The sequence below is a fragment of the Aspergillus sydowii genome, assembly GCF_001890705.1.
Source record: "Aspergillus sydowii CBS 593.65 unplaced genomic scaffold ASPSYscaffold_2, whole genome shotgun sequence".
Taxonomy (NCBI): Eukaryota; Fungi; Ascomycota; class Eurotiomycetes; order Eurotiales; family Aspergillaceae; genus Aspergillus; species Aspergillus sydowii.
Window position 1 is genome coordinate 3,427,729 of NW_024467860.1, and position 25,837 is coordinate 3,453,565.

At 53.8% G+C, this 25,837-nt stretch overlaps 12 protein-coding genes across 12 annotated transcripts; 7 read left to right on the plus strand and 5 right to left on the minus strand.

Annotated features, from left to right (window-relative positions):
* Positions 1-195: 195 nt before the first annotated feature.
* eglD (putative endoglucanase) lies at positions 196-1,260 on the minus strand (the record flags this gene model as incomplete). The annotated part of the gene is made up of 1 exon (XM_040849081.1): positions 196-1,260. One exon carries the CDS (start codon positions 1,258-1,260, stop codon positions 196-198), a length of 1,065 nt encoding a protein of 354 aa, XP_040706831.1.
* A 795-nt stretch (positions 1,261-2,055) lies between these two features.
* Positions 2,056-3,495, minus strand: ASPSYDRAFT_41718 (glycerate kinase family protein). Its single transcript, XM_040846328.1, has one exon. It carries the CDS (start codon positions 3,268-3,270, stop codon positions 2,113-2,115), a length of 1,158 nt encoding a protein of 385 aa, XP_040706832.1. The 5' UTR covers positions 3,271-3,495; the 3' UTR covers positions 2,056-2,112.
* Positions 3,496-4,102: 607 nt separating this feature from the next.
* On the plus strand, positions 4,103-6,136 carry ASPSYDRAFT_41720 (MFS transporter). The gene is made up of 5 exons (XM_040846329.1): positions 4,103-4,292; positions 4,342-4,731; positions 4,796-4,901; positions 4,955-5,403; positions 5,486-6,136. The coding sequence occupies exons 1-5, from the start codon at positions 4,170-4,172 to the stop codon at positions 5,948-5,950; spliced, it is 1,533 nt and encodes a 510-aa protein (XP_040706833.1). The 5' UTR covers positions 4,103-4,169; the 3' UTR covers positions 5,951-6,136.
* A 206-nt stretch (positions 6,137-6,342) lies between these two features.
* Positions 6,343-7,083, plus strand: ASPSYDRAFT_41721 (uncharacterized protein). Its single transcript, XM_040846330.1, has 4 exons — positions 6,343-6,526; positions 6,576-6,646; positions 6,734-6,820; positions 6,896-7,083. Exons 1-4 carry the CDS (start codon positions 6,512-6,514, stop codon positions 6,987-6,989), a joined length of 267 nt encoding a protein of 88 aa, XP_040706834.1. The 5' UTR covers positions 6,343-6,511; the 3' UTR covers positions 6,990-7,083.
* Positions 7,084-7,176: 93 nt separating this feature from the next.
* Positions 7,177-9,195, plus strand: ASPSYDRAFT_197085 (glutamate decarboxylase; the record flags this gene model as incomplete). Its single annotated transcript, XM_040843740.1, has 5 exons — positions 7,177-7,400; positions 7,451-7,478; positions 7,522-8,193; positions 8,240-8,787; positions 8,899-9,195. 5 exons carry the CDS (start codon positions 7,177-7,179, stop codon positions 9,002-9,004), a joined length of 1,578 nt encoding a protein of 525 aa, XP_040706835.1. The 3' UTR covers positions 9,005-9,195.
* A 603-nt stretch (positions 9,196-9,798) lies between these two features.
* Positions 9,799-11,341, plus strand: ASPSYDRAFT_144120 (glycoside hydrolase family 71 protein; the record flags this gene model as incomplete). Its single annotated transcript, XM_040841404.1, has 2 exons — positions 9,799-9,897; positions 9,953-11,341. The coding sequence occupies 2 exons, from the start codon at positions 9,799-9,801 to the stop codon at positions 11,339-11,341; spliced, it is 1,488 nt and encodes a 495-aa protein (XP_040706836.1).
* Positions 11,342-11,808: 467 nt separating this feature from the next.
* ASPSYDRAFT_679421 (uncharacterized protein) lies at positions 11,809-12,998 on the plus strand. Its single transcript, XM_040850419.1, has one exon. It carries the CDS (start codon positions 12,038-12,040, stop codon positions 12,890-12,892), a length of 855 nt encoding a protein of 284 aa, XP_040706837.1. The 5' UTR covers positions 11,809-12,037; the 3' UTR covers positions 12,893-12,998.
* Positions 12,999-13,105: 107 nt separating this feature from the next.
* ASPSYDRAFT_144743 (annexin) lies at positions 13,106-14,086 on the minus strand (the record flags this gene model as incomplete). The annotated part of the gene is made up of 1 exon (XM_040841461.1): positions 13,106-14,086. A coding segment is annotated over one exon (981 nt), but the record flags the coding sequence as incomplete, so codon positions are not given.
* Positions 14,087-15,002: 916 nt separating this feature from the next.
* ASPSYDRAFT_86678 (glycosyltransferase) lies at positions 15,003-20,324 on the minus strand (the record flags this gene model as incomplete). Its single annotated transcript, XM_040851711.1, has 10 exons — positions 15,003-15,208; positions 15,252-15,390; positions 15,441-16,989; positions 17,048-17,284; positions 17,369-17,999; positions 18,061-18,233; positions 19,293-19,395; positions 19,464-19,545; positions 19,599-19,865; positions 19,926-20,324. 10 exons carry the CDS (start codon positions 20,322-20,324, stop codon positions 15,003-15,005), a joined length of 3,786 nt encoding a protein of 1,261 aa, XP_040706839.1.
* Positions 20,325-20,873: 549 nt separating this feature from the next.
* On the plus strand, positions 20,874-21,994 carry ASPSYDRAFT_41730 (uncharacterized protein). The gene is made up of 3 exons (XM_040846331.1): positions 20,874-21,206; positions 21,256-21,603; positions 21,655-21,994. Exons 1-3 carry the CDS (start codon positions 20,925-20,927, stop codon positions 21,979-21,981), a joined length of 957 nt encoding a protein of 318 aa, XP_040706840.1. The 5' UTR covers positions 20,874-20,924; the 3' UTR covers positions 21,982-21,994.
* A 189-nt stretch (positions 21,995-22,183) lies between these two features.
* ASPSYDRAFT_55730 (wax synthase family protein) lies at positions 22,184-23,419 on the plus strand (the record flags this gene model as incomplete). Its single annotated transcript, XM_040849082.1, has 1 exon — positions 22,184-23,419. One exon carries the CDS (start codon positions 22,184-22,186, stop codon positions 23,417-23,419), a length of 1,236 nt encoding a protein of 411 aa, XP_040706841.1.
* Positions 23,420-23,562: 143 nt separating this feature from the next.
* Positions 23,563-25,207, minus strand: ASPSYDRAFT_28643 (pepsin-like aspartic protease; the record flags this gene model as incomplete). Its single annotated transcript, XM_040844539.1, has 3 exons — positions 23,563-24,614; positions 24,642-24,966; positions 25,016-25,207. 3 exons carry the CDS (start codon positions 25,205-25,207, stop codon positions 23,563-23,565), a joined length of 1,569 nt encoding a protein of 522 aa, XP_040706842.1.
* Positions 25,208-25,837: the final 630 nt, after the last annotated feature.

Here is a 25,837-nt window from a genome sequence, read left to right on the forward strand (position 1 = left end):
CATACAAATTAAATACGTTTCCGTTATCTTACGATGGAAGAAACCTTTTCTGATGTTTGATCACCGTCTATATTCAAAAGTAACCAGCCAACACCACAACCACAACTAGACAACGAAGCTCAGTGCCCACTCTCTAACTAACAAACAGAACAAAGATTAAAGATCTATCTAACCACACACTAGTTCGCCGAACATTTACTCCTTAATGCACTGGTGGTAGTAAGGGTTGAACTGCTTGCAGGTAAGACCAGGAGCACAGCCAGTAGCCTTCTTGAAGTTCAGTCCACCGCACTGGCCCCAAAGCTGGCCGGGGCCACCAGTACCGCTGGAGCTAGAGGGCTGAGCAGGGGCAGTGGTGGAGCTAGAAGGGACAACGGTGGAGGTGGGCCTCACGCTGGTGGTGAAGGTAGGGGCGGCAGTAGGGATGGTAGGGACGGTAGTAGTTCCAGCAGGAGCAGTAGCAGAGGATGTAGGAGCAACGCTGGAGGTAGGCGCAGCGCTGGAGGTAGCAGAGGCTTCCTTGGCGCTAGAGCCAGAGCCAGAGCTAGAGCCAGAAGAGGCACCGTCCCAGACGGCAGGGCCGGGGATAGGGTAGCTGTCGAAGTCGTTGTATATGTCGAAGAGGACGCCCTCGTCGTCGGCCTTGTAGGCACCGGGGATGGAGACACCCTCGGGGAGCGTCTTGGAGCCAGACGAGGTGATCTCGACCTGGACACACTCCATGTAGAACTGGGCGCCGCCCTCGCGGGTGCCCTCGTGCAGGCCGATGAGCTCCGGGCGGAACAGGTATTTGCCAGCGGGGACGTCGGGGACGGTGACGGAGTGCTTGCCGTCGTTCGCGACGAGGGTCTCGACGGCCCAGGTGCCATCAGCGTAGCCATCCTCGGCGATCTTGACCCAGCCGTTGCCCGCGGAGCCCTTCTCAGTGGGTGCCATGTAGACCATGACGGGGCCCTTGTGGGACAGATCGATGATGTCGTCGCTGGCGTCGCGGCTGTTGTGGTGCCACTCGAAGGTGAGCTTGTCGCCACCAGCGGCCTTGATGTACTTGGAGGCGGCCTGGTCACCGTTGACGTTGCAGGTCATGTCGGTGGAGGTCACGTCGGTGACGGGGGAGTTGCTGGGGGGAGTGCGAATGTAGCCGTCCTCGCCGTTGCCCAGGCCCTGGTCTTCGTCGTTGACCCAGGCGGCCATGACGGTGGTGTGGGCGGAGACGAGTTTAGCGCTCGCTGCCAGAGCGAGAAGTCCGAAAGTCTTCATGTTGAAGGTATTCAAGTATACAAGAAGTGAAGGAGGGTAATGAATGTGATGTCGCCAGGACAGAACAACAACAAGAAAATAAAAGAGAGAGTGCAGACAGTGATGAGAATGAGCAGAACAGCAACAGCAGCAGCAGCAGCAGCAGCAGACGATAATTTATACAAGCCCTGGGGCACTCTGATGCATCGGACGTTTAATGAGCAGCCCTGCCAAGCAGCGGGTTTCATCTATACAAAACCCGCTCCACCGCGCCTCACACAACGCAATGACAGCCCTTTGCCAGTGTCCAGTCGGCTCGCCCCGACCACTGACAGACCCTGAAGAAGGCTCTCAATCAAGCTCAGAATCTTGGCGTTTCAGCGACCGACTATCACCGCTGCTGCGCTCGGATCGCTCGATATTAACCGGCGGCAAAGTCCAATATCGGCTGATGATGGTAATATCGGTGAAATTTATGGAGGATGAGGTTCATCAATTGCTGAATCTGGCCCGTCCATCGCGGACCCCGATTCCTGAACTGGTTCTTCTGATAATAGGCTGTTTTGCGTGGCTGACAGACCCTCAACCCCTACTCCGTGTACTCCGTAAGCCCCTGTGCCCCTATTAGCAGCCTCCTCACTCCATCAAGTATGATTGGTAGCAGACTTTTAAGACCCGTAAAGCGGACCAAGAAGGCTTAATATCGAAATTCTTCCGAGTCAGCGATCAACGTCCAGTCATCAACCAAATCTCATTACTCCTATACCACGCTTATGGGACTTACATCCCTCTATGGTCTTCAGTACTCCAGGGATCGGTGGGAATAGTATCAGTCAAATCATCATTCATCACTCGTAAGATTAACAGAATTATTTACAGACGCCGTCCTATCAGCACCATCCGCATCGCGCCCTCTGCTGCCTCCGCCAGCCACTGTTCAGTTTCCTCCATCGCCTCCTCCAACGTCGACGGTCGCTGCAGGATGGACGCAAATGCATCGACTCCCGCTGCATAGTTCACCCGTGAACCCTGGCCGACTGTGCCAGCAAGGGCAATCAGAGGTATTCCCCGTTCCTGCGTCCGCAGGGCTACCTCCGCTGGGATCTTCCCCCTTGGCGTCTGGTCATCAATCATCCCTTCAGCCGTGAAAACCAGATCAGCGTCATTGAAAATATCCTCCAGGTGGAAGTATTCAATCAACGCATCGTATCTCGGACGCAGCTTAGCCTGGACGAGAAGGAGACCAGCCCCTAGGCCGCCCGAAGCACCGCTCCCAGGCATATCCGATATCTTGATCCCAAGGGTACGATGAATAACAACCGCGTATGTTTCCAATGCAGCTGCCAGTAACTCTGTCTGCGCAGGGGTTGCACCCTTCTGAGGCCCATACACACGAGCGACCCCCTCAGGACCACAGAGGACGTTTTTCCAGTTACAGACGGCCTCGATTGAAACGTTTCTCAACCCAGGATGCATCTTGGAGAAGTCGATCCCGGCAAGGGATACAAGAGACTTTCCTCCACCTGCTCGATGGAGGTCTTGCCCATTACGATCTATGAGCCTGGCCCCAAGACCCTGGAGCATCCCTGCGCCCCCATCGCTGGTCCCGGAGTCGCCGCAGCCGATGATAATACGCTCAACGCCTTCATCGAGGGCAGCGGAAATCAACTCGCCAACTCCATACGTGGTAGTTATGCATGGATTGCGCGAGGCCTTAGGGATCAGGCTGAGACCAGCTGCCGCGGCCATCTCGATGACGGCCGTCTTGGTCTCGAATGGGGAGGCAGTTCCCAGGATTCCGTAGAAGGAGTCTATGGGTGTGCCCAACGGGCCAGTGACGCGGTGGTTACGGATTGTTCCATTCGTTGCTGCGACGAGGGCCTGAGCAAAGCCTTCTCCACCGTCGGCAAGAGGCACCTTGCGGACACTGGCCGAGGGCATGGCTCGGAGAATACCTGCTTCAATGCAGTCGGCAGCTGTCTCGGGGCTGATACTGCCTTTGAAGCCAGAGGGGCAGACGAGAATATTCATGATTGCAAGTTATGAAATAGATAAACAAGCGAGTGGATGGGTTATATTGATTGTGAACGAGAGTAAGTAAAAGCTGGAACTAGGCACTGGATGTCGAAGGTATATTTACAGCTGCGGAGCAACACCTTTTTATAACAGACTACCCGGGTAAGTCGGCCTCTAACTCTTGCATCAGATCTCTACATCTCGTTCCATTGCTCTTGCTCGCTTGTCTCACTGTTCTGCTTTGTTTGGGCCGCTCCGCCTCAGTCCAAGACCAGAATACGGTCTCCAAAAACCAGCCCGACCTCACAGGCCGTGTGATAAACAAGCCCAGATCATTTCTAAAAATTGTTATATAGCTGCCTGTAGTGGCCCAGCACCTGCAGAGGTATGAATTGTAAACAAGGTTGACTGGTGGTGCTGGGGCCTCTGACGTCGGGACCCCAGCTTCACCTTTTCTCCCCCAGTTACACACAACGCAGCCCTGTCGACCCTGGCATGGGGTCCAAATATAGAATCCTTTTACTTAATCCATTCGTTGTTCGCACACGATCACTTTTCACTTGTGGCTTAGACGATCGGCGACTGGGGAATGTGGGTTCTGGGCTTTCGTGAAGAAGCCCGATATCCTGTTGCCTGGATGCTGTATCGCCAATGTCACTGGATTTCGGGCAGACAGCTACAACTGCGCCTCAATCTCGTAAATGTGGGCACAGCAATTATGATCAATTGAATGAATCGAGAAGCGAGGATGGTCTGGCTGGTGGGGAGTGGGAAATTTGTTGTTCTGCTGTATAAAAGTATATAAGCTGTGGCTGGTACGCAAAAGCCTGGAGTAAGTATCTCAACAGCGTCTCTCTAGTGCATTCCTTCGTCCTTTCATTCGCTTTTGCAAACAAGTCATTCGCTTAAACATCATGTTGAATTCATCTGTGGATTACAGAGACCATTCGTTGTCGGAGCCAGAATCCGGACAGCCTATGGACAACCCTATGGAGGACATGTCAACTCCATTTAATCCAGACTACACCGCAAAGCTGGTATTAACACCTCTATACTCTTAGTACTATTCAAACTCATTGATCTCAGGTAACCTGGTCATCCCCCACCGACCCAACAAACCCCCTAAACTGGAGCCTCAGTCGAAAATGGTCTGCCACACTGCTCGTCTCCTGCTTCACCTTCATCTCCCCAGTCTCCTCCACAATGGTCGCGCCCGCCCTAGACCAGATAGCCAGTGACTTCAACATCACCTCAGGCATCGAGCAGTACCTCGTCATGTCGATCTTCCTGCTCGCGTACGCGCTGGGCCCGTTTATCCTGGCCCCGCTGTCGGAGATGTACGGGCGCGTGGTGGTCCTGCAGTCTGCGAATATGGTATACCTGGTTTTTAATACCGTTTGTGGGTTTGCGTCGTCAAAGCAGCAGATGCTTGCCTTTCGGTTTCTGAGTGGGCTTGGGGGGAGTGCGCCGCAGGCTGTATGTGATAGTACCTACGTACCTGTTGTGGACTACTTACTGTATGCTAATACTACATTTACAGATTGGCGGAGGCGTCCTGAGTGACTGCTGGAGGAAGAATGAGCGAGGATCCGCGACGGCAGTATACAGTGTGATGCCCTTCATAGGTCCTGCGATTGGGCCGATAGGTATACACAACCCTTCTCCCACGCTGATCTGCATCTTGCTAATGCCTATACAGCGGGCGGATATCTCACCCAGTACATGTCCTGGCGCTGGATATTCTGGATCGTATCAATGGCCGACGCCCTAGTCCAGATTCTAGCCTTCCTGTTCCTCCGCGAGACATACGCGCCCAAGATCCTTGCAACCAAGAAGAAGAAGTTGCAGAAGGAGACCGGGAACCAGACGCTGTATACCGAGTACGACGAGCCAGACCGGACTTTCCCCCAGCTTCTGCGAAAGAACCTTGTCAGGCCGTTTCGGATGCTCTTTACGCAGCCTGCTATTCAGGCTATTGCGCTTTACCGCGGGTATCAGTATGGACTCATGTATCTTGTGCTGGCTTCGTTCCCTACGGTGTGGGAGGGGACGTATAACGAGAGCAAAGGGACGGCGAGTTTGAATTACCTCTCTCTAGGAGTTGGTTTTGTTATAGGGCTTCAGTTCTGCGGTCGTGTTATTGATATCGTAAGTCCCCACTACAACTCTCTCTACAACTACTCTCTACAACTGCTCTTCGGATAGACACTGACTACTTTTAACGGTTTAGGTCTATCAACGCCTCGCTAAGCACTACAACAACAACGGCATCCCAGAATACCGCATCCCCCTAATGATCCCCGGCGGACTCATCGTCCCCATCGGCCTCTTCATCTACGGCTGGACAGCAGAGTACAAAACCCACTGGATAGTGCCGAACATCGGCGCTGCTCTCTTCGCCATCGGCCTGATCATCACCTTCCAATGCTGCCAGACCTACGTGATCGACGCCTATACCAGATACGCCGCGAGCGCGACTGGAGTGACGGCGTTTGTGCGTACCATGGCGGGCTTTAGTTTCCCTCTTTTTGCAGATGGCCTGTATCGGGCTCTTGGGCTGGGATGGGGGAATAGTTTACTCGGGTTTATTAGTCTGGCCATGGGCGTTGTGGCGCCTGCGATGTTGTGGTTTTGGGGGGAGTGGATGAGGGCGAAGAGTCCTTATTGTGCAGGGGATGAGACGAGTCATGTTTGACGAGTCTGTGGTGTATTGATGATCTAGATGACTTGATGACTCTGATAGTTTTGATGAGATAGAGACCGACGCTTGTCGGTTAGGCCTTAGGCCTACGGTTGCCCTACCTATACAATAGAAACTTAGAAAGAGACAATACTTTAGCCACAGCACTACCTAGACATCCTTACTTCTCTTACACCAACGCCCCCACGTGGTATCAAAGTATTCAAATGGGATCCAATTCCGCCCAACGTCATTACATCGCCAGGCCCACCCTAACATCACGACAACCGGACTATAACAGTGACAGCTATAAGCCGGGACCAACAGAAGCCCCGCATCCCATGTCACTCGAGCTCGCAAAAGGTGGCTTGAATCGATGATATCACCTCCTCCAGCCAATAAAAGTGGTGAGGATCGCCGTGTGTCCAGGGAAATGACAAACTCTAAGCACTCGCCACGAGTTATAAGCCCACCATGTCGCTGAGGACTGGAATGGACTTCCGGTTAACCTTGCCTTCTCTACCTGATATTAACAAGACTTACGCGTAACGGAATCAACAGTCTGATTGTATAGCTATGACTAAAGAGCTGGTTGGTTAACCAACTACCCTGCAAATCTGGTGGTACTAAGTTGAGTTAGAGCTTCGATATCCGGTTCGATAGTGTTCCGGCTCATGAGGAGTATGGTGATGGGAAAGTTCTTGCCGATAGGTATGTTTTTCTTACTATCTTGACTTCTTGTATTGTGCAGATGGAGAACTGCTTGATGGTGGTGGCGGTGATATTGACCGACGGCAGAGTCCGCGAAATATATAAGGGCAAAAACCTCCAGATCCCAGATGACTTTGACTCGACTTTGACCACGCCGCCTGTTCATTTCATGCAGTGCGTTCTTTTGCCTTTCCTTTCCACTTTGCAGACCGTGTTTTTTTTTTTGGGATAGATGTGCTAATTGTCTAGAGTGTTTGCGCCCGACGACGTGGACATCAACGAGTTGAAAAAGGTGACTGTTCCACGCGGACTGGACATTGACATTATGGAATTCCTGTATTAGAGTGTACATATCCTCATTTCACCTATTACTATTAGTTCTTGAATAAAGTCAGCTCTGTTTACTCTAGAGTGGTGAGGTCATCCACCCGCCCTATCCGGGTACACCTACACCTGCACAAACACCCCCAACATATGACACTCACGCATTCACTTCTAACGAGCAAGTAATTATATCTGAATAAAGCAAAATGGTGAACCTCTCCCGCGTCACGCAGGAATCCGACACCCACCGCGACCGGCGATCCGCCCGCGACAGCTCCGTCACAACAACCGAATATGCCGGCGTCTACGGGACCAAGTATGCAGCAGAGGAACTGCCTCTGTATGTGATGAACCGGAGCGGCATGCCGGCGGATGTCGCGTACCGGTTGATCAGCGACGAGCTGAGTCTTGATGGGAATCCGTTGTTGAAGTGGGTTGACCTACCTTTCCCTATCGATTTTATATAGTAACCGTCAATAGCATGGCGAGTTTTGTTACGACTTATATGGTATGTGAACACTTGCAATTACAAGAAGATGCTAAGAAAACAGGACCAACAAGCCCAAGACCTCATGGCCAACGCCATAAGCAAAAACTTCATCGACTTCGAGCAATACCCCCAATCTGCACGGATGCAAACACGGTGCATCAACATGATCGCGGAGCTCTTCAACGCCCCTAAAACCCCACACTCGGACTCGGCAGACAGCAAGAAAGAAAAAGAAGGGGAAGGAGAAGCTGAAGGCGCAATGGGCACATCGACCGTCGGGTCCTCAGAAGCAATCATGCTCGGCCTGCTCGCAATGAAGAAGACATGGCAGAAGAAGCGCCGTGACGCTGGGAAGGACACAGTGCGGCCGAATATCGTCATGAACAGCGCGGTCCAGGTCTGCTGGGAGAAAGCAGCGCGGTACTTTGACGTCGAGGAGCGATATGTGTACTGCACGCCGGAGAGGTTTGTGATTGATCCTGCGCAGGCGGTTGACCTGGTCGACGAGAACACGATTGGGATCTGTGCGATCCTGGGCACGACTTACACAGGGCACTACGAGGACGTGAAGGGGATCAATGACCTGCTTGTGCAGAAGGGCATTGACTGTCCGATTCATGTCGACGCCGCGAGTGGTGGGTTTGTGGCGCCGTTTATTTGCCCTCAGCGGCTTTGGGATTTCCGGCTGGAGAAGGTCGTTTCAATTAACGTGTCTGGGCATAAATATGGACTGGTACGTTTGTCAACTCTGTTTATGGCTTATTGGCTCATGATATCAGGTTTATCCCGGCATTGGCTGGGTCTTTTGGCGCTCGCCAGACTTTCTCCCCAAAGAGCTCATCTTCAACGTCAATTATCTCGGCGCTGAGCAGGCCACATTCACACTAAACTTCTCCAAAGGCGCAGCGCACATAATAGGTCAGTACTACCAGCTGATCCGGCTCGGCAGAAACGGGTACAAAGCCGTAATGTCGAACCTCGTGCAGATATCGCAGAAACTCGCCCGCGGACTCTCGGACCAGGGCCTGATCATCCTCAGCGACAACTCCGGAAACGGAGACAAAGGCGTCCCACTAGTTGCATTCCGGCTCCCGGACGACGAGTCTAGACTGTTTGACGAGTTCGCGCTCTCTGCTGTGCTGAGACGGCGCGGGTGGGTTGTGCCTGCTTACACGATGGCGCCGAAGAGCAACAGCCTCAAGCTCATGCGCGTCGTCATCAGAGAGGACTTCACGGCGCACCGGTGCGGGATTTTAATCGAGGACGTGCAAATGGCAATCAAGTCGCTGGAGGAGATGGATGAGGAGACCATTGCGCGGTATACAAAGTACGTCCCCTTTCCCTTTCCGTTTCCGTTTCCGTCTATCTCGCATGATTATTACCTTGGGCTGCCAAATGTCATGTCTATTTCTCCTATCATGCTAAGTCAATGTGACAGGTATGTCGCCCAACATGGAACGAGTCTTCCGAATGCGCACTCGTTCTACGGTGGTGAGCAGCATTCCCTCCAGGGGCAGACGGGGAAGACCCATGCCGTTTGTTGAGCACGCAAGTGTCAACGTCAATTTTGCATACGATATACATGAAATAGTTCATGCATTCTATCTGCCAATCCTTCTAGTTAAGTATAGCAAGTCAGGCAAAGTTAGGCCAGTGCATATGGGATTCGGTGCGACATCATCAACAGATGCATCACGAACAATGCCATAGCACCAGGAATTGAATTCAATAGGCCTTCTGTAACTTCAATCTTCCATTCATCTAAACCTAATGCTGGCACCCTTGACTGGCCTCCGCGTGTTCGCGCAAAATTTCTCACGCACACCCCAGGCTCCACTTCAAGTCCGATATATCACTCTGACATATCATATATCAAGACAATAGCGTCTCCAGATGTAGAGCGTTAACATTGACATGCCATCCATATATGCAGTACCGTAGCGCAGCACATTCTCTGGAGCCAGCCAGCCAACAGCCAGCCAGCCAGCTAGCCCACCGCAGAAGTATATTTATCTCCTGAATATCGTTACTGGAAGCACTGTCTCAGAACTATCGATGGCCGGCGGTGCTCCTCATCCAATGGCTGGATTAGCCAAGTAATAGTATTGACTTGGGTATTTGTATTAACGAAAGACACAGATTTAGGGTTCGTTGGTTGAAGTCAAGTCCAGTCGAGTCACTCAGGGATGGAGGTACTTCAGGTACTTGGGGAGGGTATTAGTATGCTCAGCCCCCCGAAGAATTGAAGTAGAGTGCTCTTGCTTGTGGTTCAGTTTCCCTGTCTTTGTCTTTCATTTTCTTCATTCCTCTGCCAGCTGCGCTGAGGAATCCTCAGACAATGGCACCAACTCGGCTATGGAGTCTCCTCCCAATCCTCCTGTCTCTCTTCGCAATCCCTCAATACGTCCAAGCAAAGGCCGTCTTTGCTCATTTCATGGTACTACCCAATCAAGCTTACCAGTAAAATACCAATCTAACATACAATACAACAGCTAGCAAACACAGCCAACTACACGACATCAGACTGGGAATCCGACATAACCCTAGCACAAGCATCCTCCATCGACGCCTTCGCCCTCAACTCGGGCTTCGGGGCAAACCACACCGAAAGGGCCCTGAAAGACGCATTCGCCGTGGCCAAGGAGCAAGATTTCAAACTATTCTTCTCCCTCGATTACTCCGGCGACGGCCACTGGCCCAAAGACCAGGTCGTGAAAATACTCAGTAACTACTCGGCTCACGAGGCGTACTATCGCCACGACGACGGGCGCGCACTGGTTAGTACCTTCGAGGGCTTCCAGTCCGCGGGGGACTGGGCGGATATCAAGAAAAATGTCGGCAAGAGTGTCGGCAATGATACGTGCTGCTATTTCGTCCCGTCGTGGGCGTCTGCGGGGGTCGCCAAGGCGTCGATGGTGGCTGCCATAGATGGGCTGATGAGTTGGGATGCTTGGCCGTACGGGAACATGGAGATGAACACGACGGAGGATAAGCAGTTCATGGACGCGCTGGAGCACGAGGGCAAGTCGTATATCATGCCTGTGTCGCCGTGGTTCTACACGAATCTGCGCCAGTTTAACAAGAACTGGGTGTGGCAGGGGGATGGGCTCTGGGCGCAGCGCTGGCAGCAGGTTATCGAGCTGCAGCCGGAGTATGTCGAGATCTTGACCTGGAATGACTACGGGGAGAGTCACTATATTGGGCCTCTGCGAGAGAAGGCTACCGGGGTGTTGGAGAGCGCGGGGGCGCCGTTTGACTATGTGTCTGGGATGCCGCATGATGGGTGGCGGACAATGCTGCCATACTGGATAAGTCAGTACAAAGCTGGAGCAGGGCAGGACGCGAGTCAGGACACGAGTCAGGCCGCGGAGATCGGGGACGAGGTGTTGAGTGTCTGGTACCGAGTCAGTGCGGCGAATGCATGTGGAGACGGGAAGACAGTGGGCAACAGTAAAAGCCAGGGCCAGACTCTGCTCAAGCCCGGGGAAGTTCTCGAGGACAAAGTATTCTACTCGGCGCTGCTGGAAGGGAGTGCAGACGTGAAGGTCAGTATAGGGGGCGAGAATCGCACTGCAGAGTGGACGGATGTGCCGGATGGGGGCAGGGGGGTCTATACAGGGGCCATCCCGTTCGACAAGCACACCGGCGAGGTGGTGGTGACTCTGACGCGCGACGGCGACTTGCTGGCCCAGATGAAAGGGCGAGAGATCGTGGGCAGTTGTCCAGGCAATCTCACCAACTGGAATGCGTGGGTTGGGAATGCCACAGCTGTCAGGGCGAATCGCGCACCCGGGGCCGACGGCGATGACTCGGCGGGCGTCTCGCTGCAAAGCCCATTGTGGCTGCTGGGCCTGGGGCTGGTGTTCTCGCTGTTGATATGACTGTATGTATAGATTATGTCCTTGTTTGCAATAGAGATTTCATCGATCAGTCCAGATCCAGCCTCGCCCCGCTGTAGGGTCTAGCCGAGTCTACGCCGCCGCCAGAGAAAGCACAGGCCAGATAGATGGACTGCTATCGCTATCTGGCAGAGCTTTCCGAGCTCCCCAGATCCACGGTTCTTCATCCCCAGACCCATGGACGAGCTTATCCTGCCCTCCCGCAGCGTGATTCGTGGCATGTGGCCTGCAGGAGTCTATGACGGCTCTATCAGGCCAGACCCCCCCACCGCTCGCTACCACCCGACTGGCCTGGCAGAGTTTCCCGCTAACATGGTTACCCCGTGGCAATGGCTTGGACAGAGCCGTCTGGCAGGCCTGCGATTGGCTGGCACCGGCTGTCAACGTCTGTGCTTGTGTTTAAAGTTTCATTATGCCACTGGAGCTGCCCGGGTCCAGCTCCATTGCCCATCCCCATTGGGGGGACGTGCAGAGCGGGCGCAGGCCCGGCCGGGAGGGGAGGAAAAGGCTGTCTGTGCAGAGCGATAAGGTTGAAAAGGCCCTATATAAACTGGGTGGCCAGGTCCGCCGCGCTATTCTTCTTCTCAATGCTACCCTCATGAAACCACACTGATCTGCTACTACCATTCTACCACCCATTGTACATATCTATCCATTGTCTACAAGGCAACCCGGAGAATGGACCGCTTCTCCCAACCCAGCAAACCCAACACTCGCATCCCCCCAATCATCATGGCCCGCCAGACCCGAGGTCGCGAGCAAGCAAAAGCCAATGTCCCCCCCCAAGATCAATTCTCCCGTCTAGCGGCCCTCTCCAAGCAAAGACTCTACCGCGAAGCACAGACCGGCGACCCGGATCTCCGACGATGCATTGGCCACCACCGGCTCCTCTGCCGGACGATCCAGGAAGCAAAGGACAGTATGAAGCGGTATATGGACGACGTGCTGGAGAGCGAAAGCGACAGTGATAGTGATATTGAGGACGAGGATGAGATTCTGTATGAGAAGGGGCCGATCAACACTGAATACCGCCAGACAGAGGACGAGGATGTAGAGGAGGGCCTTTTATTCCCTCCTACAAAACAACAACAACCACAAAAGCAATTACCCATGGCCACGACGACTACTACAACGACCATCACAACAAAAAATGACCCCTCGCCCTCCCCCTGCGTGAAAGAGAAGATCCTCGGCGTGGTCAAGGGTCTCGTCCGTCGACGGAGTACTCCGTCTCGAAATGCGCCTCCCACGGTGACTGCACCTGCAGCTACAGCTGCAGCACTGGACGTAAAATCTACGCCCCTCGTCCACATTTCAGAAAAGAATTACAGCTGCAGCCAACTGCCCGTGCGGATCCACATCCACGAGGACGTCGTCCGCGAAGGGATCCAAGGCCTCAAGCGCAGCCACAGCCAGGACGCGCTGTCGACCAAGTCGTCCTCGTTTGGGATGCGTGGGAGACAGTATGCGCAGAAACTGGGGATTAAAGTTGCGCCTGTTGCGGCGGTGCCTGTTTGTGATGTGATGGGATGATATGAAATGAAGTGAAACGATATGATATGATATGGCTATTGACGACGGTATAGATGAGCATCAGCATTGCGGGTGTTGGCTTCTTCTTTTGTCTCCGTCTTGCCTTCTTTAAGACTGTGTATGAAATAACGAGATAGACGCATTGACGAATCATTACATACTACATACTCCCTCATGATATCCTTATTACCGGGTAACATCACACAAAGAAAATCAAGACCACACCCTCATAATCACGTCCTGCAAGTCGCCGGGGGGCAGCGATGCCCTGATCCTCCGGCCAAAGTCACTGCCTGTCCGCTGCTGAAGGGCCTCCTTGACCTGCTTCAGGTACGGCGGGTTCCAATGAAGCCTCACAGCCCAGTATATCAGCCTCTTCATATCCGGCTTCCCTCCGCCAACAGGCACAACCGCCAGCATCGTCTCGACATCGAACTTGAGCGGATCTCTGGCCTTTGCGAGAAGTCCGAGTAATGCCTTCTCCAGATGCCCACTAAACTCACTCTTGATCGTCTTCTCCAGCGAGATGTGGTACTTGGCCTCAAAGGCCTGCGCAACCGCCACAAGCTTCTGGTCCGACGCAGCCAGAAACACCGCTGCAACGCCAATCTCGTCCGTGCCCGTCTTCGCATTCGTGGCCAGATGCAGCTCGTGAACATCCTTGTCCACACTCGCCTGGTCAAAGTACGTCCCGCGCTCCGGCCGCGCCGCATTCAACAGCATCAGGAAGAACTTCTCCGTCTTGCCCGACAAATCACTCTTGATATCCTCCACCAGCGCCTTGCTATACTTATTCACATACTGGTACTTGATCGCGCGCAGATCCGCATTCGACCGCCCAATCAGCACATCATTAATCGCAATCTCATCCGTGCCAATCCCACTCATCGCCTCCCGGAGATACATAATATCCTGCCCCAACGGCCCCGCCGCAAGCGCCAGCATCGCAATCTCAAAGTCCCCCGAAAGTTCACTCTTCAGGTCCTTCTCCAGATTGCGCCCGTGCCGCTCCATATACGTATTCCGGATCAGCGCCATCTGCAACGGGTCGGGCTTTGCCAGCACGCTGATCAGCGCTTTTTCGTCCGTGCCCCACCCCTTCATGGCTTTGCGGAGGGCGTCGGCCTCCTTTGAGGCGTCGCCGGATGCACGCTGGTCAGGGTCGTATCCTAGCGATGGGGGCGCGGGAACTGGTGCTGCTGGGGGATATCCGCCTGGTGGTGCGCCATATGCACCGGGAGGACCCGGGGGAGGAGGCCCGGGCGGAGGGCCACCGTATGCACCCGGTGGGGGACCGCCAGGCGGGAAGTGGCCCTGGGGCGGGTATTGGCCGGAAGGAGGGTACTGTCCGCCAGCTTGAGGGGGGTATGGGGAGTGCGATCCGTGTGCGCCCTGGGGAGGAGGAGGAGTGCCGTATTGGGCTGGAGGGGGACCGGAGCCCCAGGGGGGTTGGCCGTAGGGCGCGGGCGGCTGCTGGAACTGCTGTGGGTGTTGGGGGTATTGTTGGTACGGAGAGCCCTGGAACGGCGGTTGCTGTGCGGATGAATGGGGAGGATATCCTCCGGAGCTGGCTGGGGGAGCTGGACTTCCTCCAGGAGGGCCGTATGGCGGCTGGTGGGCGGGATACGAGGCGGGCGGATATGCGGCGGGGTAGCCCTGAGGGGGAGGGCCCTGCGAGTACTGGCCGTAGTTATTTGGGGGTGGATAGGACATGATGTGGTGGGAGGGATGATAGAAGAGGGAAAAAGGAAAGAAAGAAGAAGATAAAAAAGGAAAAGAAGAGAGACGAGAGACGAGACGAGAGTGATTGAGGGGCAGGTCGGCTAAGGAAGTGTGGCTGAGTTGTATTACCAGCCAGATCAACACCACTAGCAGCCTAGCAGACGAAGACTCCGAGCAGACTCGAGCAAAGACCCATCTCCCATCTGCCTCGTATTATCAAATTACTCTGGAGTATTCGTAAAGTTAAATATTTGGTAAATATTGTGCGTTCTTGGCGGGTATATATTCACCCATAATATCCAACCGTACCAAAGTCCAGGATAGACTCAGCAGTGCCTTGATGAGAGTTCTCGGAATCAACTTTGATTATCATTATTATCTATGGGTATTATGTGCCATTCGTCTCGAGTCCCTTTTGCATCTCATTCCACTGCCGAATCACCGCTGCTCGTTCCTCTGGCGTGGCTGCCACCATCTCCCCGATGCCCTGCTTGATGCGCGATGCCAGTATATCCCGGATCTTGCTTCTTGAGAGTGAATTGCGCAGGGATTTATGTATCCCCTTGAGCGGATATCCTGCCAGTCCCCAGAGACCTGTATCGTTAGCTAATGAAGTGCACAGCGGTGGTTGCCCTACCTGCAGCTGGCTTGAGAAAGACACCCCCGACGCCTTTGCCAACGCCTTTAATCATGCCTGCAGTCCCAGACTCTTTGTGTCCGTGGATGGGCTGTGTGACGATACCGGTGACGCCCTGGTAAAACTCCTGCGTGAATTCCTACATACTCAGCACCGCTTCTGCAAGGCGGGATATAGATATAGACCTACCGTCCCAGCAGCACGCAGCCCTCCACGCGCCCCGCGCACCGTCGGCGTCTCCTGGACCATCGGATCATGATACAGCTTTGGCGCATTATGGAACCCCTTGGAGAAACTCATCGTCAGATCCGTGGGCAGCAGAAGAACCCACTCGAGCAGGTGCTTTCCGGCGCGCGAGACATGGTATCGCGCATCGGTCAGCACTTCACGCACTTCAACAGCTTTTTCTCTGCTCTGGTGTCGTCCGATTGTATTCTCCAGACTCAGTGCCTTCATGTCGTCCGCGGCGTCTTCGTTGGTAGGTATCTTGGAGAAGACGTCTACGTCGGCAGATGCCATGGCATCGACGTCTCTGTCTCTTTCTGCATTGCTGGCTGCGCCGTTTGTCCGACTCTTCGACACTGATGAAGACGAGGTTTCCTGTCCTTCTCGTGCTGATCTGTACGACGATGCGGACGAACTGCTTGGGCTGGTATCACTCCCAGCGCTCTCTTCCTCGCTCCCTCCCTCAGTCTCAGTTTCAGCATCACTCTTCTTGCTAACTCCCATGTTCGTCCTCCCCTGCGCATACCTCTCCTTCTTCCACGCATGAATAGGCCGATTCTTCTTCCCATGCCGCAGATGTCTCTTCGACCGGTGCCGATGTCCATTCCCCCTAAACGCCTCCGCCACATCCGTAGGAACGGACGCCATCGTCGCCACAAAGTCCGTCACAACACCATACAACACCTCAGCACCAGCCGACAACGGCCCTCTGGGGTCCCGACTCGTATCATACTCCTTGGACCGATACAGCACCAGGTTATGAGGCTTCAGCAGCCCCGTCTCAACCAGCACCGTCGCCGCAAACGCACTGAGCTTGATATGCGAGTGCGTCACCCACCACACAGCCGGACGAGAGGGACAAAGCGCGCACCGCAGCGCCTCCTCGTCGATATGACCGTAGAATGAACACACGGCGTTGCGCACACCTTCCTCCTGCCGCATATTCTCCCCGATCTCCGCGGCTTTCTCCTTCGTGGACTCCCTCAACGCGAACCGGATTGCATCGGCCAGTTTCTCCGCCGTCAGTCTTTTCCAGGGGATCGGGTCCGGCCCTGCGCCTGCGCGAGAGACAATACTGCCCCAGAAGGTCTGGTCGCCGAAGAAAGGAACCACAACGGTGGGGCGACCCAGCGCGAGTCCGGCGGCTGTTGTACCTGCGCCGCCGTGGTGTATCACAGCCGAGACGTGCTGGAAAAGCCAGTCGTGTGGACATTTGTCGATCATCATGATTGACTCTGTGTCTGTTTCTTCGGCGCCGATGTTGCCCCAGCCCTTTGACACGACGGCGCGCTGGCCGGTTGCTTGCACGGCGTCGAAGACGATTCGGGTTAGTGCTGCAGCGTCGTCGACGACGATGGACCCGAAGCCGATGTAGATCGGGGCAGGGCCGGCGTTGAGGAAGTTTTGTAAGTCGGAGGGGGGTTGGTAGTCTGATGGACTGGGGAGGGTCGAGAAGCCGACGACGTCGATGTTGTTGCCCCAGTCGAGAGGTTTTTCGAGGAGAGCGGGCGACCTACACATACATAAGTTATTAACGTGATGTTTCTTTTTTCCTTGGATATGTGGCGTACCATAAATATGTATACGGGATCTGGAGCCGGTGCGCGATACTCGGTGCTCGGATGGCATCCAACGGGTCCAGCCCTAGTTCGCGCTTGCGAAAGCGATTGATCAGATCTCCGAGTCCTTCCCACATCATGATCTCGACAATGGCGTACGAGGCAAAGTTTGCGACTGACGGGCCGGTATTCTGCGACTGGATGTTGGCCAGGGGGTGAGGGAAGGCCTGTGTAGCTGACCAGGGCATGCTACATCAACATCAATCAGCATATCAACATATCAACATATATACTAAACCAACACAATTGAGAGAGCAGGAAAGAAAGACATACGTAAACATCATACTCAACGGAATCCCCAACTTCTCCGCACAACTCAAATGCGCAAAACTGGGCGGATTGGCAATCACCACATCGGCCACAAAGGGCACATCCCTATAGTCCACCTCGTCACTCCACGGATCCTCGCGAACATGATGCTCAATGCCTGTCCCATCGCCACTCTCAAAGCAAGACCGCCAGCACCCGCTGAAAATACTCTTCATCTCGCGCCGCCGCCGCTGGATCGCCCCGCTGCGGATCGTGCGCATCCCTGGCATCAACCCGGGGTTCTTCACCATAAATGCCATCAGCTCCGCCGGGTCGCCTCCGATATTGAAGAACTCGAGCCCCTGGTCGAGCACAGCCTCGCGGAAGGAGAGGTGCGTGGCGAGCCGCACGCGGTGGCCGTGTGAGGCGAGGTACTTCCCGATGGCGATGAAGGGCTGGATGTCGCCGCGCGACCCGACCACTTGGATTACAATGTTCAGACGCAGTGGGTAGTGTTCTTCTTCGCCGGGAGGGAAGCATACCGAGGGCTTGCGATCGACGGGGCCGCGCGGGTATGGGTGTTCTTTTGTATGGCGGGCGATGCGCTGGAGCCAGGGCTTGTTCGGGGTCAGGTTGATATTCAGCCGGCCGTCGTCTACATTAATCAGTACTTCTGCTTAACATAGCTGTATTGGATATATTCAACGATAACATACCCATCACCCGGACCCCCGTGTCCAGGCCATGTCCCTCGTGCACCTTCTGGCCGTGGGCAGGATCGTAGCTTGGCCGCGCCCAGTCTTCGGAGGAGATGCCATCTTGCTGTTGCGACTGCGATTGCAACCGAGACTTCGACTTCGACTTTGACTGCGACTGCGACTCCTCCATGCTTGTGCAGTCAGTTGCAGAACAGAGGGGAAGAAAGTGGAGGAGGAAGTGAAGTCATTGTGGTGATGTCAGTGTGGAATCGCGGATCCACAGGGCTGCACGGTCTGTTCCTTGGACAAACTGTGTATCTCTTGCCGAATTCATCTACTTTATAGATTATTGCGACAAGTGTTCAATTAAACATCTTATTGTCGATACTCTAGCTTTCGGGGACAATATGAGAGTCCTTGCTGTTCTTACCCTTGCCGCAGTATAAGACTTGAATATTCCTTGTATAGCCTCCCCGAGCCCTGCGACCATGATCTCATTGCTTCGATCTCGGTGTATGGCCTCCTTGACGCCGTAGCGGCGCGAGCAACTTAACGGTCGTCAACATCTTACAGAAGTATTGCACATACTCCGCATCTACCAATAGGGACCTGAACCCCCCATGTACCAATGCCGTTGCCCTATTCACAGCCTGCCTTAGTAGCCGCTTATTGTCTCATGCTTTGACTTCTAAATTCAACTCTATACCACTTACCCCACAGCAGCCGCGCTATACCAGTGACCTTCATAAGGAGTCATGAAGAATTGTGTAATACCGCATGCCAATTAGCAATAATGTTGTGGAACATTCTACCCTGATGCCCCATTCTTCGGAAGCAGCCACTACCACTTGGGCAATTCGGACTGGATGACGCTGGAGTCTCCAGTCGTTATGAGATTTGGATGCCCACATCGGTGTGCACATGGGAGTATAGGACTAGGTGATTGTAGACAAGCAAATCGAATAGCAAAATACATCCAAGGACGGATTCTATTTCAAACAGTGTCCTGCAGACACTTGACACATTTCAAGCGGCTGGTGTCGCAATAAAATCAACAAACTTGTTATAATAAATAACGGAATAAAACCATTTCAGCATCGCACGCTGATAAACATCAGCAGGCTCTTAGCCGCTTCCGACGATCAGAGAGAACTGATTTTATGTCTTTAACCCTGACTCGAAACCGGGAGCCTGACAAAGTCGCGGATGGAGGTCGCTGGGCCATCATTGTTTGCATGTCCCTCATGTACGCGTCGACGGGCATGCCCCGGCCCATGCTGGACAGCGTGCGCGGATGAATTGCAGACCCAGTTGTCCTAAAGGGGAAGGAAAAGTTTGGGACAGGGTTACCGTCTGTGAGGTCATTTCCCTGTTATCAGATAAAGGCCAGATGTACAGGCATAGGAAGGAGCTGCACATACCAAAGTCCATAACATCCCTGAATACGCTGTCGTCTACCTTTCGCGCGAATCCGTCGGCCCCGATGAGATGTGCAACACCTTTCTAGACAGAAATCAGAATGGCTTCAGGACAGGCCTTGTCTTTGTTTCGCTTACCACAGTGTCCGTCGAGGCAGTCTCCTTGTAGAACTCCAGAGTCCCGCCAAACAGACTCAGCTCGAGATACCTGCCAGACTCCCCTCTCCTGGTATTCCTCTGGTAGTCGTGAGCAGACAACGTTGGCGGCGTGCCCCTGCCTCCGTTCCCAAGGTAGGTGATCAACATGTGGCCTCCCACTTCGTGGAAGATTGCTGCCGCAAATTGGAATTGGTACTCTCGAAAGACCTGACTGTCACCGGCTGCGTTGATCATGGCATTGAATTTCTTCACCAGTTACTATAACCTCAAAGCCACGAGTCATAAAAAAAAATACCAAGTACGCACCACTGTGTTGAGGCCGACCATAGACGACCGTGGGTCCCAGCTTTGCTGCGTTCCTTCCCATTCACATCGGTCATGGTAGGCAATACAGTCGAGGTTGGTCAATCTCCGCTCAATGGTGACCATGGGGAATCTGGAGTCTATTTTCCGAATGAAGTTATCCACCGCCTGTACAGCTAAGCGAGGGTCCCTCCCAAATAGTTGGTCTCCACAACGGGTGGTGTCATAGATCAGGGCGATGTTGACGAGGACCCCACGAGTAGCCTGGTGCTTGAGCATCCCTACTGCTGTAGCAATGGCTATGGCAGCGTAGGTGTACTGCTCCTCATGCGGCTGGTGGATGGTTAGCCCTGACCCGGCGGCAACGCGGGTCATGATTGCGAGATCAAGAGTAGCAGACATGATAAGTAAATGGAGATAGAAAACTGATAAAGCGGAATAAATTGAAATGATAGTTGTAGGGCCAAGGCAGAAACTCGAGGCCTCTTTAAATATTGTCAAACAACGACCCTAGATCTCGACGCAGATTCATTTTGTGTCCGAGCCGCTAAGATATACCGATCCTGCGTGCCTATTGATCCAGCTTACTACTCTATTGTCGCCATTTGTTCTGCGGGCAGGAATCCTGGCGGTTGCAGGTGTTTCGTGACAACTGCAGTCTGGATCAATCGGTAGGGCGAGAACTGACTGAGGACTGCCCAGGCTCGGCGTCAATAGGTAGGGCAATCCCAGTACATAAAAAGCAACCTGATCGTCCACGTCGACTGGCATCTTCCTCGCAGACCCTATCAGTACGCGCTGATGTTCTTGGTTGGGTTCATAGTTGGGGGCACTAAAAATGGAATGCGCTAACAACAGTAGACTAACCGCATTGGGGTAGGGTCGCCTCTGGCCCAGCGCTTCGATTCCTCGTCGTTCAGTCCCTGCTTGATTGTCTCTCTTTCGCTCCGTCGCTTCCAACGCAATTTTATTCTATAGACGACAAGAGACTTCTTTTCTATTATGGCAGGCAACGATGTCCTCAAAGCAGCGCTGGTCACGTTGGCCGAGCAGCATCTCAAAACCCTCTGCGACACCGTGCAGCACATCCTCTCCACCCATCGGGCCGAGTGCGTCTTTGCCCAGATAGCAGAGGGCATTCCGACACAGGAGGCTGCTAAGTACAAGTTACATGACTGCGACCCTCAAATTAAAGATAAAACTGAACCAGGGCTGGAAGCACTTGATCTGGTGAAGAACTGGAGGTCCGAGTTTCACCTGGAGATGCTCGAAGTTGACGAACAGGTACGTTTCCCGAGGACTATTCAAACATCGATATCTCTAAGCCATTTAGGTACTCCAAGCATATCAAGAAAGCCGACCCGGGACAAAAAGGTTTAAATTGCGTCTGATTGAAACCACCGCTCTCGTTATCCACTCCCTTGCAGCGCTTCTATTCGAACATACAAACGAGCGCCCGTACAAATGCCCCATGCCTGAGCGGAAGATTGTCATAGTAAACGGCCTACCAGAGGTAACCGATGAGATAATCGGCGATCCTATTCCAACATATCTGTACCACGACGACTATCTCGACCACGACCTGTATCCGATGGGTGTTGCGGATGTCGTAGCCTACTGGGCAGAAACCCACCTATTTGGCGGCGTCGTTGTCTTTGATCACGGCGAGTCCGACACAGAAGTGCGCTGTCCCCTAACCACGAATCTAGTTCCGTGGCTAACAGATCTGCAGTTCCTCGATGTTTTCCTGCATCCAGACTGCGGCTTCAAGGTCTTCAAGCTGTCGGACGCCCAAGTAGACCAATTTGTCAGCTTTGGACTATACGGGGATCCCGCGGTACCCTCGCCATTTCCTATCAAACCTGTCCGTGATGCGGTCAGGCTTCTACCCGAGTTCACTATGCAGAAGAATATATATCGTACGAAGAGCGACCGGAGGGTCCCCGAGCTCCCCTCTGGCTGGCATCCAGTGGGGCGACTAGAGGATGATCCCCAGATGATGGAGTTTATGGACAAGTACAAAAATGGCGATTGGACATATGGCTACAATGAAATATAGGCTGGTTCCTGGGTATTTTCATTTTATCGTCGGCATGTAAATTTAGGCATTCATGGGTTGCGGAAATTGGCCAATGAAAGCACCGGAAGCAGGCTTGGTCCGTTCATTTGCTCGACTCGACTCAACAAACATTCAGCTCTCAACGTCGCGGGGAACGCGCTCTCCTCCATCAACCTACCCAACCCGGCAATCCCCTGAAATCATGTCGCTCTCTCTATTGCCGCCATGGATAGTGCCAGTAATAAACTGGAATCTCATCCAATCCATCACCGGCCTGACAGCGGCCTTCACCGATCCTCAGTCGCCCCTCCGGCCACTGGCAGCAGCAACTACAGCACTTCTCGCATATCTCCTCCAAACCAACATCCAAACTCACTTCGCAGGAACCCGTCCTTCGGGTCCAACAGTCGCAATGTGCTGGGTTAACGTCCTGAACGCAGTCGACCTGCTTGTTCTCACCCGCGCCTCTTACGAAGCGCAGCTTGCGTACACTACAACAAAGAGCTCCAAAAAGGACGCCCCAGCATCTAAAGCACGCTTTTCACTCTGGGATAGAATCCTCTTTTCCGTCACCCTGCCCTACAACTACCGCCGCATCAACACCCCCTGGCAAATCTCCCGCCTTCCGCACTTTTCCTCGACAAACCCCTCCTACATCCCGACAAAAGCCACCTTCCTCCTCCACTCAACAGCAAAACTCCTCGTCGCAGGCACAATGATCCACCTCCTAACCCTCGATCCAACCGAACCCCACCTTTCATCCGCACTCTCCGTCCTGGACGAATCCAAGTCCGTCCTCGCCCCTCACAGCTCCAGTCTATATACCATCCTCCTCCAAGCCCGCTTCACCCTCTCCTTCGGCCTCGTCACGCGCGCCACAATAGTAGGCGGGTACACAGCCGGTTCAATCCTCGCCGTCCTGCTCGGCTCCAGTCCAGCCTCGTGGCCACCAATCGCAGGGTCGTTACGTGATGCTTGGTCGCTGAGCAGACTTTGGGGCGGTGCATGGCATCAAACTCTCCGCCGTCCGTTAACAGCGAACGCGACATTCCTTTCCTCGATGCTGGGATTGAAACCGACGAGTCGGCCGGCGCATTGGAATCGCGTTGTTATCGCCTTTATCGGCTCGGGGGTTGTGCATTCGCTTATGGATATTGGGTTCGGCGTCCCCCTGGATAAAACGGGTGGGTTGGTGTTTTTCGCGTTGCAGATTCTGGGGTTTCTCCTTGAGAGTGGGGTTCAGTGGTTGGTGGTGGATGTATTGGGGGTTTCCGTGGGGGAGAAGGCTGAGAGGTGCATTGGGTATATCTGGGTCTGCGCCTTTTTGCTTTGGAGCACGCCTGTCTGGATTAATCCGATTTTGGCGAGTTTGGCGCGCGACGGGACGAATGTCATGTCGCCCTGGTTTGGGTTGCCGCCTGCTTGGGTTGGGTTTTAACTGGAATGGAGTTAATTAAAAACTCCGCTTAGGTTGGTCCCGTACGATTAGCGTTGAGCATTCGGAGTTAAGAGTTTTAGAATCTTCCATATTTTTTTCATTAATTATAGAATGCATTCTAACTATCTATATTAAACTACGTACTATAATGATAAGAACAGACCCACCCCCACAACCCCCGCACCCAACACCGAATTCACAGCCCGGCCCATTGCCCCATTTCCAGGTGCATTCTCATCATCACCACCACCAGAATCCACATCAGTCGCATCCACAGTCGCCGTCGTAGAAGCCGTAACACTAGCCGTCCGACTCGGAAAAATAGGCGAATTCGTGAACCCCGTCGGCAGGACCAAGGACGCTCCACCCGTCGTCACAGTCGCAGTCGTAACAGGACCATCGACAGCCGTCGCATGCGGGACAGAATCGTCCCCATCACCGATTTCAAGAATCCTATCCTCGCCGGGGTCATATTTGGCCTGTGCGAGCGAGACCTCGTTGTTATCTAGATCGAATACGACGTATGCGCTGCGCAGGAAGGTGTCGCCTAGGATAGGGAAGAAGTCCGCGGACGGAAGGATTCCGAATGTGCAGCTTTGTTCGCCGTTGATGTGGAGGGTGTCGCCTTCATACTGTAGAGAGTCCTGCAGGACGAGTTCGGAGAGCGGGACGGAGACTTTGGCGCCGCTGAAGGAGAAGGTTAGGTTGTAATCCTCGCGCTGGGTTAGGTAGCTGTTGCAGGGGACGTAGCCGACTTGGGCCTCCTCGTAGAAGTGGACGTCTAGGGCGGAATAGATGGATTTGACGAGCGGGGCGGGGAGGTAAGTTAAGGTTGAGCCGGAGTCGAGGAGGACGGCGAGGGGGAGGCTGTCGGATGTGAAGGGGTGGTGGATGGAGTCTTTTTCTGAGGAGGCGGAGAGCTCGGTCAGAGTGATCCAGAGGTGGATGTATTGGTTGCTGTAGGGGACCACGGGGACGGTTTGGAGGGAGCCGGTGTAGTGGGCTGTGTTGACTCCGCCGAACAGGATGCTGCCTTCGTCTTCCCCGAGGCGGTTGAGCCAGAGACTGTACGCGCTAGAGGCAGTGATGTTGTTTTCCACGAGGAGCTCCGGCAGGTTTGGATACATGGTCCTCGCGACTTCGTTTGCGGGATAGCCGATGCCTAGGATGCCCTCTGATCGGATTAGCAGATGCTCTATACTTGTTACGGTATGCAACTTACTATCAATGCCGGACGCCATTGCAACAGCGAACTGTGCCTCCGGGACCTCCGCATCTTCAATGACCAAGGAGTCCACGGCATAGAACCCCTCAGCCCATGACGAATCGCCGTACTCGATGGAAAACCGGTCGGGCAGGGTATTGGCGTTTTTCGAATCGCTAGGATCATACGTTCCGAATGAATCACAGCTAGCACCTTCAATGTCACAGATACCATTATCGGAGTAAACCACCCAAAGATCGCTGCTCCCCGTGTCGACGGAAACCTCAACGCGCTGCGGGGGAGATCCTAACGTGAGATTCGTCGAGTAGATATCGCCGCCCATCTATAAAGTATTAGAATAGAATATAAAAACGCAGGTAAGGACAACAAACCGAATCTCCGTAAAGTCCAACATCAACCGTCTGCCTCTTCCACCGCTTGCGATCCCTGCCCACCGGATCATCGTGACGGTTCCGCCTCAGCCCAAGCTGTAGAACATGCGGGGAGTCGCTTTCATGGACTGACAGTGCACACAGGCCCGGCACCGCAAGGGCAGCGAGCGAGGAGAGAAAGAAAATTCGCATGGTGTCTCCCCCCGCGTAAAGACAGGAGTGGAGAAGAAAAAGACGAGCTCCGGGGGGACGGGGATTTACAGCTTATCTACTCCTGCTGGTCATCGTGTCGATCCCATTCCCGTTGGACAAGATGGAGGCAGTGAAGTATCCACCTTGCACGGTCCATACGAGATGGCCATGGCCAAGGCCGGGCCTGTGAGCCTGTGTCACATTTGGGCGTGATCCTCGGACTGCCGGAGGGTCGTCAGCTCGGTCGTTGAACTCGTTGTGAATGGTGAGGGGAAGATATCAGGCTGAGCAGTGGGTCTGATTCGAGCCAGCGATTCAGAAATGCGGAGGGCGCCATCTGAATGGGCCTGACGAAGTGGCGTTAGGGGCTGGTGCTGGCTGGGCAAATTGTCAGCTGCAACAGGAACATGTTTGCCTGGGAATCTGAAACGTCGAACAAACGAGTGGTCCTGATCCGCCAGGAAATGGATCTATTCATTTCCTGGTCTATCCGGGTTCCCGGTGTAACCTCAATATCTCTGCTACAGCGACGGTGTGACAATAAACAACACCGTGAATTACTTCGTATACAGAATATTTCTGCTATTGTTTTGCCATTCTTATGTCGTCAGTGAGATGGCACGTGAAAGC

Excerpts from the sequence above, each read along its gene's own strand:
- ASPSYDRAFT_41721 (XM_040846330.1), top strand. Across the intron at positions 6,647-6,733 it reads GGGAAAGTTCTTGCCGATAG|AGTCCGCGAAATATATAAGG; the intron begins GTATGTTTTTCT and ends GACCGACGGCAG. Across the intron at positions 6,821-6,895 it reads CCGCCTGTTCATTTCATGCA|AGTGTTTGCGCCCGACGACG; the intron begins GTGCGTTCTTTT and ends CTAATTGTCTAG.
- ASPSYDRAFT_41730 (XM_040846331.1), top strand. The coding sequence starts at position 20,925 with ATGGCAGGCAACGATGTCCTCAAAGCAGCGCTGGTCACGTTGGCCGAG. Across the intron at positions 21,207-21,255 it reads TGCTCGAAGTTGACGAACAG|GTACTCCAAGCATATCAAGA; the intron begins GTACGTTTCCCG and ends TAAGCCATTTAG. Across the intron at positions 21,604-21,654 it reads ACGGCGAGTCCGACACAGAA|TTCCTCGATGTTTTCCTGCA; the intron begins GTGCGCTGTCCC and ends ACAGATCTGCAG.
- ASPSYDRAFT_41718 (XM_040846328.1), bottom strand. The coding sequence starts at position 3,270 with ATGAATATTCTCGTCTGCCCCTCTGGCTTCAAAGGCAGTATCAGCCCC.
- ASPSYDRAFT_679421 (XM_040850419.1), top strand. The coding sequence starts at position 12,038 with ATGGACCGCTTCTCCCAACCCAGCAAACCCAACACTCGCATCCCCCCA.
- ASPSYDRAFT_41720 (XM_040846329.1), top strand. The coding sequence starts at position 4,170 with ATGTTGAATTCATCTGTGGATTACAGAGACCATTCGTTGTCGGAGCCA. Across the intron at positions 4,293-4,341 it reads CAGACTACACCGCAAAGCTG|GTAACCTGGTCATCCCCCAC; the intron begins GTATTAACACCT and ends CATTGATCTCAG. Across the intron at positions 4,732-4,795 it reads GGGGGAGTGCGCCGCAGGCT|ATTGGCGGAGGCGTCCTGAG; the intron begins GTATGTGATAGT and ends CTACATTTACAG.